General features: G+C 40.0%; 1 protein-coding gene across 1 annotated transcript; it reads left to right on the forward strand.

The window, feature by feature from the left end:
• The first annotated feature begins 2,416 nt into the window (after positions 1 to 2,416).
• Positions 2,417 to 3,642, forward strand: LRRC3B (leucine rich repeat containing 3B). Its single transcript, XM_026045538.1, has one exon. It carries the CDS (start codon positions 2,575 to 2,577, stop codon positions 3,352 to 3,354), a length of 780 nt encoding a protein of 259 aa, XP_025901323.1. The 5' UTR covers positions 2,417 to 2,574; the 3' UTR covers positions 3,355 to 3,642.
• The last annotated feature ends 7,925 nt before the right edge of the window (positions 3,643 to 11,567 follow it).

An 11,567-nucleotide genomic window follows, 5' to 3' on the forward strand; every position in this document is an offset into this window, starting at 1 on the left:
TCATTAAACACTTCATTGCTCAATCTGTAATGCACCATCCTACTTTCTCCACTCTGAATGCATTAGTACATTGAAGGAGAAGGACTTCATTTGTCTTTGGTGGGATGAAGATGTTTCACATCGTCTTTTGTGCATGAGGGCTCTTTGATACAGTAATATGTAAAAACACTTTTAATGATTTGTTTTCTTTCTCGGAGCAGGATTTTTTTTTTTTAAGTCTATCCTGAAATGAAAATAACTCTTGGCCCTCACACGATGTTGAGCCAACATCGTGATGGTTCTTGTTTTATAAAATTAACCTGAAACTACTGCAGGTCTTTACAAAGCACCCTCCAAGTCCTTTTGCTTGAGTCCCTTTCTGCAATATGATTCCAGTATTGCTAGTGAAAAAACTTGGTGCATAAGTAGTAGGTGGTGAGGATGTGTTGGTGACACTGTCATTCTTGATGATGGCATGGGTAACTTACCTGGTCTTACCTGTAGTTCAGTACAGTCATGAGATCCATAAACATGAGGGGGCAAAACAATCTATGGCTGTTTTTGCAGGGGCCAGGCCTTGGTGCTGCCAGAGGGAGAGCAGATTGCCAGCATGGAGCTGCCAGAGTGAGCAGCTGCCAGCTCCAGCTTGGCCCCAAAACGGGCTGCACATTTTAGCGAGTACTTAGCACTTTTGGGCAGGCTGGAAAAAACAACTTCTGTGGCTTGCTTCTTGCCCAACAGATTTCTTTCCGCTCTGATCTGAAGACTATGCACCACAGTGACCAGAGGGTTTTAGGGAGGCTTGGCAAGGATACCCCAGGGCAACAGTCAACCACGTTTGCAGGAGAGTGTATGGTTGAGATGCTGCTTCATCTCCTTTCCTCTAAGTGAATTCTTCGTAATTTCTTTACTCGGCTTCAGGACGATTTTACATTTTCTGTTACAAGCTACTACAAAAGAGGAATAGCTAACAAGTTTTTATTTTTGGCTTTAGAGTAGAAGATAGTGGTTTCCCTTTTCTGGAGTCCAAGTGCAAACTTTCTGTTTAGGTGTCAGGCAGTCTCTGTCTTGATCAGGAATAAGTTTAAGAGCAGTGTTGATGCAGAAGTTGATAGTGGAAGTTTTTTGAGCTCTTGTCATTCCCCAATGACAAGAGCAACAGGATATTTGTACATAATATACTTGATATTAAGATTTTGTTTTGTTTCGTTTTTGATGGGACAACTGACATAGCAAGCATCAGCAAAAATGTTAAAACTTACGCCATGAGTCCAAAATACTCCATAACAGACCAGATCCATGGTGTCCGAATATGCCACAAACTCCTGTTAGTTCAAAAGATCTACAAGGAAGAATGATTGTGATACGGTTTTGTCTTCTTTTCCTGTGTGCTCACAACTGTCCTCCCTGCAGGGATTGTGCTGTTCACTGGACTACACTGTGATCTTGAGAAAAAATTCATTTATATGTAAATACAACCTGAAGGCTGTAAATATCCAAGCTGCAACAGAGGCAGAGGGCATGTACGTGGAAACAAATGGGCCTGTTGTAGTTAGAAATTCATAGTTTACCATAACAGGGGAAAAAATAAATGAGATTGTCTTTGAAACCATGTAGGTCAGCATTTCAGACTTGTGTATTTGTGTTGCAATTAAAGGAGAAAGCAGAAAAGCTTCTGGATATTTACTATTTTTAAGCCAACTTGAGAGAGGAAAAACAGAAACAATGTTTCTCTGTTCTATTAGCATATCATATGCTGTGAAAGAGATATTTTGTTCTGCTCATAGTGGGCATGAGGTTTATTTGTTTTTTAGATTTGACATTCTAGTATTTGTGTGCTTCTTTTTGTTAAATGAGTAGAAAAGATTTCAAGAAAACTGATTTCTGTGAGTCTTGCAGCARTCTCTAGCAATGAGCTGCAAGAAATACAATATTCACAAGCAAGGAGTTTATGGATTTTTGTGATGTCTTCTAGCAATATTTGGTTTGTTTGTTAAAGATAAGTATAGGCAAAACACCACAAATACCTGATTAGTTGCCGTTGTTCCTGGAGATTGAGCTCTAACTCCTATTAAAGCATCTTCTACTCCAGTAAAGGAAAATGTAAGTCACTTTTATGGCTGTTGTTTTAGGGAGAGAAAAAAAAAAGAGAGAGAGGGGGAAAAAAAAGTAACTCCTAAAAAGTATTAAAGCCCAATCTACTGCAATTTGGAGTAAGTGCAGTCTATCCTCTTAAAAATCTGCTGGGGATTTATATACTAAACGTAGATTAATGCTAATAGGAGCTACCTGAATAAAACCTCTAGTGCACTGATAGTGATGATGGGATAATACATCATTCAGCGGTTCCTTTCATTTTGCCTACTTTATTTTAATGGAAAGAAAACAGGGATCACAGTTGGTAGTATAAGGAATTGTCTTCTCTTTTCCATAGGTGTGCTTTTAAAGAGTCCTGACCATGAGGAAACGTGCACGGTAGGCCGTTTCTCCTAATCCCACCCAAGAAAATGAAGCTACGTTCCAGCTTTGCGGAGCCTTTTCCCACCACGGTTGGCTGARTGAAACGTGGTCGTGTGATTATGCTGACAGCCCAGCATGCATTTGGTAGACCTGTGGTTAACTCGCTCGCTCTCCATGTGTCTGCTCCTACAAAGTTTTGTCCTCATGATACTGTGCTTTCATTCTGCCAGTATGTGCCCCAAAGGCTGCCTGTGTTCTCACTCGGGAGGTTTAAACGTCAGCTGTAGCAATGCAAACCTCAAGGAAATACCCAGAGATCTTCCCCCGGAAACAGTGTTGCTATACTTGGACTCCAATCAGATAACCTCTATCCCAAATGAGATTTTTAAGGAGTTGCACCAACTGAGAGTCCTCAATTTGTCAAAAAACGGGATTGAATTTATAGATGAACATGCCTTTAAAGGGGTGGCAGAAACCTTGCAGACTCTGGATTTGTCCGACAACCGGATCCAAAGCGTGCACAAAAACGCCTTCAACAACTTAAAGGCCAGAGCCAGAATCGCCAACAACCCCTGGCACTGTGACTGCACCCTGCAGCAGGTGTTGAGGAGCATGGCGTCCAACCACGAGACCGCCAACAACGTCATCTGCAAGACGTCCGTGCTAGACGAGCACGCCGGGAGGCCCTTCCTCAACGCGGCCAACGATGCTGACCTCTGCAACCTGCCTAAAAAGACTACTGACTACGCCATGCTGGTCACCATGTTTGGCTGGTTCACCATGGTGATCTCGTATGTGGTTTACTACGTGCGGCAAAATCAAGAGGACGCAAGGAGGCACCTTGAGTACTTGAAATCCCTGCCAAGCAGGCAAAAGAAACCAGACGAAGCCGATGACATTAGCACTGTGGTATAGTATTCTGAACATAATGACTGCCTTTGTGATGGGAATGAGGTTTGGAGGACACTAAAACCAGAGGTTTACTTCTAATATTCATTGTAATCGTTCAGACCTTTTTTTTTCCTTCTATTCTTTTTTTTTTCTTTTCAGTATATCTGAATTATGCCACCATTGAGCTTTCTAAGAGAGAGTCTTGTTTGGGGGTACACTTYAGTTGTTTCTCTGGTGGCATCCTATCGCAAGTGAATTGACATGTAAAACGTTAGTTTAGACCCATTCCACTATTTAATAATGAAATTTATTTTTTTAATTTAAAAACTAAATAAAAGCTGAAATTTGAACCATGTAAAGCAGAGTAATTTATTGCTCCGGAACCTGCCCAGCAACAGGACGCCAACATCCAAGACCTGGGGCCCAGGAGGGAGTAGAGGCGCCGACGAGCAGTGGCCTGTGGGGCCAGCACGTGAGCCACGAGGGTCCCATGCCCAGGGCAGTAGCCACTGGAGCCACAGGGAGGCCCTGCAAAGGAGCCCATGTTTTGGGATGCCACGGCCAAGCAGGTGAGTGTGAGGGGATGCTGCTCATGCCAAGGCTCTCCAGGGCCTTTCCGGACACGTGAGTGCTTGTAGGGATATCTGTCTGGCGCGGGAGAAGTGGGGTGGGTGGTGAGGTCTGCTRTCCTAGGGGGGATGAGAGCAACATTCCCAAAACTGTTCAAATTCCCCAAACCAGCAGTAAATAGTTAACTCAAGATTTAAATAAAATCAGGCTCTTCAGTCTGCATTGGGCTTGCTTGTGTGTTTTTATTTTTTTCTTTTAGGATGCAGCTTGCTTCAAAATGAGCAAAATAAGTGAATATATAGCCCAAATGTTGTGTATCAACAACAAAGAAGTTTTTATATAATTTTATTGGTAAATGCTTAGGAAAATAAAAGGCTCATGACACAAAAGTCAGCCTTGAGTATAAATTAARTATTTTAAGGCTTTGCTGTCTTTGAAAACATCAGCTTTCTGTTTTTCTCAGATAAACTTTTTAAGGGGAACAAATACACAAGAATGTATTTCTCTTGTTCTTTATCACCATAGTAAAATGGCTCTTATCTCTTCATCCCTGTAGATCCAGTCTAGCTGACACTGGAATACAGGTTGTAGCAGTGTGCATTAAAAAAATGTATAAGTGCTGCTTTGCCAAAACAAGTGTTAGAGGACATCTTAAAAAAAAAATCTAAAAATTTCCCAAGGATAATATCTGTTATTTCTGTTGCACTTCTATACCTTCTAAATTTTAGAGGTCATGCAGTTGTTTATCTTACTTTCAGAACATTAGTGTAAGAAAATTGTCTCTTAAAATTTATTCCAAACTGAGTCAACAGGAAAAAAAAAATGGTCATCCTCATCCCAGGGCTGAGTTCTGAGTAGCTGCTCTTCCAAATGATTTATCTGCTTGCACCGTTTCCCTTCTTCTCCCCCGCTCCAAAAAGTAACCTTTCAGTGGTTTTGGTGAGCATCATTGGAATGCTGTGTAGGGTTTTCTAAACAGCACAATTAGGCCCCAGAATATCTGTTCTCTGCCACTCTGACCCACCCCCAATAAGTTAAAAACTGTGAGTTTGGGTTTTCGTTGTTTGTAGGGTAGGTTTTGTTTTGTGTTGTTTGTTTTTTGTGCCTGTGCATACAAACTGCTTCATTAAAATTTCACGGACTCTTCCTTCCCAAGATTTTTGGCATCATGCCGGTGCTGTCCCCCGGCTGTGGCCTCCCCATGCCGTCGCTGCAGCCCACAGCAGTAAATACAGACAGGGGTGTGAAGAGCACTGATAGCGTGGTGCCTGGTACCAGCTGTGTAAGAAAAGCCACTAAAYACAACATAGCTGCGAGCGCCTATGCGCGTGCCACCTGCGGAGCCTGGGTATAGGCTGAGCCGTGTTCTTACCGGCTTTAATTCTCTTCATTTCTGTAAAATCTCCCCCGGGGCAAAATTCACCTCTTTGCTATTGCTGTGTTACCTGAGTGGTATTTTGGGTCTCTGCTGGTGCGTTTCATTCTGAAAAAACAGGGCAAGGAGGCTAGATAAGGAAAGGGACAAATGGAGGTGCAACCCTATCCTCAAATTAAGCACTTCTTATTCCCAAGTAAATACACAAATTGCTTGACAGTCTGTCACTTGTAGGTTTTTAAAATTTGTTTTCAAGCAGCAAAAATCTCTCCCCCCCGCCAAGTTTGGACCATTTGCACCATCTCTTCTGGTTCCATGTATTATAAATTGTGGGTGAAACCAATTGAAACTGAGTTAAGCTGTACTATGGAAAAGGACTTTTAATGGATGGTTTTATATCAATTCTCCAGGTCTACTGATTTTCTTTAATTGATTCTCTATCAAATATTTCTTGTCAGAGAGCTTTCCCTTTCTCCTTTTAATAGCAATCCTGGAATCTCAGTTTAAAATCTAAAAATCCCAGTAATACTCTGACAACCAATACATGAAAACCCCTCAAGGTGAATTTAGCTGACAAGGGAAATAAATGAAATTGTTGTTCCTCTGCTATATTGATTTGACAGTGCTAGTATAACTGACAAGTCAAATATTTGAATTATATCTGTTTATTTATGATTTAGTATCTTAACAGATAAATATAGGTGAAAGGAAATAGAAGTTTCATTATTCACAGAGATAGTATATGAAAGAGGGAAGCCTATAACATAGTGATTCTTCATCAGCTTAGCCTGAATTAAGGTGATTCAGAAAGTAGGGCTAGTGCTCAATAGGTTAAATATGTTTCTCTTTGCTACCTTTTTTGATTCTTTTCACTACCTTTTTTTTTTTCTTTTTTTTTCCCCATGGCTTTTGAACCCACAGGGTAAGTGATAACTTTGAAAGGGTTTTCAATAAGAATTTAATACTAATGCTGACATTTTTTCTCTGGTACTTTTCTGATATTGTTATTATGCTCTGCAGGTATGAACTGTAATGGAGAATTTAGGCTCATACTTTTATTCTGTATAATTTTATTCTATTTCCGGTTTTGTACTCAAGCTGATACAAATACAAGCACTGTTAATGTATGTTGATGTTTTTAAGTCTTCCACAATACAGGAAAATTGCCAGGATTCATTTCAGGTATTTGAAGGGGAACCTTTTCCATAATCTGTAATGCACATTTCTACCCGCTGCTTCTAGCTGCAATCTTCATGCTGCTGTCCAGATGGATCCATGTTCACCACCAAGTGTCTGAGCTTTAGCAAACAGGATTTCATAAAGCTTCCAGAATTAAATGTGGTGAAATTGTTTGTCCTAGCATTTGGCTTCAAAGGGAGAAACTAAGTATGTAGGATTGCAGTGCTACAGAGGAGCTGCTACTACAGTTAGAAAACATGGTCAAGTAGGCTGTAGGCTTCACAGTGAGAAAACAAGAAAATACTTTTTTTACTGAAGAGGTGCCAGACAGAAAACCCACTGCAGTGGTTTTCTTTAGTTTGAAAGGGGTAGTGTATAAGCACTAGGAAGCAAGAAAAAAGGGAAAGTAATAGGACCAACTAAAGTCAAAGTGCTTTAAGGTATCATGGAGCCTTACATTTTGCTTAAAGAAGCGCTGGATGCTCAGAGTAAAACTAAACCTCCCATTAAAGAGGGTGCTTCCCTGCTCACACACAGGCAACCAAGCCAGCATTGCTAAGCAGGAGTAAAGGAGGCCGTTAGGAGAAAAAAACCATAGGCTTTAAATGGTAGGAGTTGAATCTAAAGGAATAAAATAGATGAGGGGGTAAATTTGGGTGGAGTTAGAAGTAAAACCATAGTATGGCAGGCTAAGAGGCACAAAAACTAATAGATTTTTTTTTTCCTAAGAAACATCAGAAACAGGAAGCCTGCCTGAGTAGGGCCAAAAGCTCTTTGGGTTGTAAAAGGAGCACTATAGGTAGCTGAGCCAAATGACCTCAAAGGAAAAAAAGGACAGGGTGTGGGGGGAAATCCTATGGATTAAATACTGGTTAAAAGATAGGAAATAAAAGGAAGAAGAAATCTCCTGGTTTGTTGAAGGGGGATAGTTATTGAAATATCTGAGAAGATGGCTCCAAAGACCTCAGAATAGGAGCAAAGCTTTCCAGCAAATTTCTGCATGATCTGGAAAAGGGAGTTAATGATCTGGCCTTGCTTAGGGGTGATAAGCAGTTACTCAGGTTAGTCCAACCTGCAGCTCACTGTGAAGAAATACAGAAGGTTCTCGCATTTCTGGGCTGTGAGATGGTAATAAAACGGTGGATTTAGCATGAAGAACTTCAGAGTGCTGCAGATGGGTTATCCTTAGCTACAAACACAAGGATATTCTCTAAATTAGCTATCATTACTTGGGGAAACAAACATCCTCAAGGCACAGTGGGAAGTTCCTCAGTGATGAGCAGCAAAAAATTGTTAGGAGGGATATAGACGAGCCAAACGGAACAGCACTCAGGAACTGTGTGAAATTGGTTGTGCACCCACATCTGGAAGGTGGCATTCAGTTCCAGTTCCCATCTTCTCCAAAGAAAGAGAGACCTGCATAATGTATGCGGAAAAGAGGTAGAGAAAGGCAATGATCAATGATCAGAAATGGAATCCATAGGAGAAGAGATCAAGCAGACTGGCTCTCTTCATCATGGGAAAGAGATGCCAGAGGAAGAGATGCGGAAACCCGGAATGATGGCACAAGATTGTCTTGTTGCGGTGAATCCCAGAGCTAACTGCCAGATACCACTCAGGTACTCCGTGCTGGGTTTTGCCGAGTCCCTGTCAACTAAAGGAATGAAGATTTCCATCAGTAACCCATGGGAAGGCTAKTCAGAGCAATCCCACAGCACAACAAGGCATTTCTGCACTATTCTTCCAGCTCACCTTGTGGCCCATCCCAAGAGAGTGGTACTGGCTGTTTATAGAATCCTAAAGACTTGATTTTTTTTTTTCCAGAAAGAAATCCCTTTTGATCAGTGCCTACTTTTTCCAGTGAGAACTACTGTGATGATTTAATGACAGTATGAATACTTCACTGTTATATATTGTCTTTATTTTTTGTTTTCTCGAGTCAGTTCATGAAGCAAGCAAAACCAAAGAGGGCTCAAGTACCTGCTGTACRTGCATCAATATATGTGTTTTGTGTGTGCTAATACATCTATGTAGACATGCATGTGCAGTTCATATTTCATTGAAATTCTTTCCCATTTCTCTCTGTTTAGTGCGAGTGTGCTTGGATACATGTACACGCACAAGCACATAGGAAAAACAGGAAACCCTATGGATGTTTGCCTTGCGGGAAAGGCAGTGGATTCATCAGCAACACTGATCCTCTCTGAAATCTATAGTCAAAGCCGTCGGTTACCACCTGGAGCTGCAGCAGACCCTTTCAACCACTCTCTTTTCCTTCCAGCTCACAGAAAGCAATGCGTTTTTCTCAATAGAATGGTAGTTAGGGGAATGGTGTAATGCCATTTATTGGAAGAGAGCAAACGTGACTAGGGTCCCTGGATCAATTCCTCTCTTCTGCAGTTCTTAATGAATGGCTCTTGGCATTACTCTGTATTTGGCTGTGTTTTTCTCCTAGGARATAGTTATCCCTCCTGCAGGCATTTTCTTGAGGTGGTTCTGAATCTGAATGCAGCAGCTAAAGCCAACAAAAGTTCCAAAATGAAAAATGGATGTTTTTAAGCTGTAGCTTTGAGGTTTTGAATGCACATTGACAGCATCCTGCTTATTTGGTGGGGCAGTTTCTATGCAGAATTCATAAAGATACAACAATCTCCAGGGCCTGTTAGTGGTAGATTAAACTGGGCATTGAGTGAAAAAAAAGAAAAAAAGGAAAGAAAGAAACAGCAAAAATCTATATACTGAATAATCTCCTTAGATATCTTTATCCCTCGTAATTGTTAGTGTTTGACTCATAATCAAAGTTTGCAGTCTCTAGTCTTGTACATCACTCCATCTTCATTTGAAAAAAATAGGTCTGCTTTTAAACACATCTGGCCTAACAGTGCTAAACTACTACTATTTAAAAAGCAATTGAAATTTAACATCAGCTGAGCCCTGTCTGCACTGAGTTCTGCTTGCGTGTCTGTATATCTACATAAAAATATTCAGAGAGATATAAAAAAATACACCCTTTCCCTCACATATATATAGCTATAAGACCATGAGTTTCCAAGTTTGTTCTGGAAGCTTTTAATATTAAAAAAAAAAAAAAAAAAAAAAAAAAAAAAGGAAAATTTGTAAAGGAAAACAAACACCAGAACTTTCAGACCTTTTTCATAAATCAAAACTGAACAGAAATGAGAAAAAGCCCTAGCAGAACCTATTCTTGTTTCTTCCTTTGAGAATTAGCTTTGTCTTCAATTTTGCATTTAATGGTTCACAAATTTTTATTTTTGCACCCAAGCCAGATTTGTATTCAGTTTCTGTAAATACTCTTATGCATGGAGTTCTCAGCAACAGTGAATACTGAAGCATATCAAGTTGGTAGCAAAAAGTTGGTAGTTCTCTAGACAATATTTCTATATTCCTTGAATTAAATTGAATTGCAAAGGAAGCTGTTTGTTGTTTAATTAAGATCGTACTAGAGACATTACAGGTTCTTCCAGGTACATATTGGCTTTTATAAGCCTAATGCAACTCTTYGAGGGGCAACCAAAACATCTTTTTTTTCCACCCTCTTTCAGGAACTACAATCTTGTTGCTATTATGGAACCAGATTTTTTTTTATTTCTGTCCTAGGGAAGGCACTAAAAAGAGAAGCACTTGGACACCCAGGAAATCAGCACACTTGCTCTGCCCATCCCCAAACCATTCTTTCTTTGCATTCATTTTTCCTTCCCTCCCTCYCTCCTTCCTTCCTTCATTCCCTCTTTCTCCCTTTCCTTCCTCCCTTCCTTTTTTCCTCCCTCTCTGGTGATTAGGAACACCCATATGGCAGTATGGTCCTGGAACAACTTGCTCACATTCTCACACCAGCTGTGCCATTTTAGGCCATATGTAAAAGGAGACAAACTCTTTTTTGGGTAATACTTATAAATTGTCTTAAAGTGACTCAGTGACCTTTCATAGTAGATAGGACACAACTTAGGATCCAAGACAGCTAGTCCCTTACAACCCTAGTTTTTGATTTTTCTTTTTTTAATAGGCCTCCCAACATCAATGACGAGGCCAAACATCATGAGGTAAGACAATTTCATAGATCCTTTTCAACAGAATGATACAAGTTATCTGTGGGACGTCTTCAGTATCTCCAGTAYGATCAACTGAAGAACACCAGCATACCCAGTATTATTTTCAAGAAGGTAGCACTTAGCTGCAGTACAACTCTATAGGAAACATTATTCTTTTCCTCTCTCTTCATTCTTTGTTGTTTCATATTACCTTTGTGGTTGAATAAACTTTTAATATTGCCTTGGGTCTTCATAATGAATCTTGAGTGGGCTTATTCTTATTTATCACAAATTATTTTCTATTTTCTAGTTATTTTATAGAATGGTGGACTTCACTGGGAAATATAAGCATGAATGGGCATAGCTTTGCTCTTTTCTCATGGATGTTACAAGGTTGTTGAACTGATGAGTATACTAGGGTTTTCACAAAAAAAAAGATGACACGTAAACTTTTTTTAAAAATGCCTGATTACTAAATGGAAAATGTGGAATTTATTGTATTTTATTATAAAATCCTGGAGTAGGAAAAACTGCTTGAACAAGACTCCTGTGCTGGGTGAAGTACCAAGTCACTCTTTTAAGACAAACTTTCCAGTACCTGGAAGCATATAATTGTTTTTGGTAACTGTGGCAGTCCTGAGCTATAGGTGGAAGCAGATGCAAATTGTAATATTAGAAAGAGTTTAGAAAAGAAAAGGTATCTCTATCTTGATTATTATCGCAGTGTGTGCCTTAATTTGAAATCGTATWTTTGTTTTTAGCAAATTTTCTGATTCTAGGAATGCTATTTGGGACTTAGGTAGCAGTTTTGCCATTGCCGTTAGTGGAATCAGCACTTTTCCAATAAATGTTAGTGATATGAGATGACTTGAGTGGTTGTTCTGGTGATTGGTATTGTGCTTGGGGAGAGACTATGGATTTAATCTCCAGATAATGATACCACACAGTTTTGCAGTGGTGCTCCCTCAGTACTGCCTCCCATCTAGAGTGGCAATAGGGCACTAGTGTTTTCTTATGCCAATGGCAAACCACAATTACAATTGTCTTAACCTTCTACTGTTTGC

This window comes from Nothoprocta perdicaria, unplaced genomic scaffold (genome assembly GCF_003342845.1).
Source record: "Nothoprocta perdicaria isolate Ctin4 unplaced genomic scaffold, notPer1 scaffold_40, whole genome shotgun sequence".
In the NCBI taxonomy this organism is placed as follows: domain Eukaryota; kingdom Metazoa; phylum Chordata; class Aves; order Tinamiformes; family Tinamidae; genus Nothoprocta; species Nothoprocta perdicaria.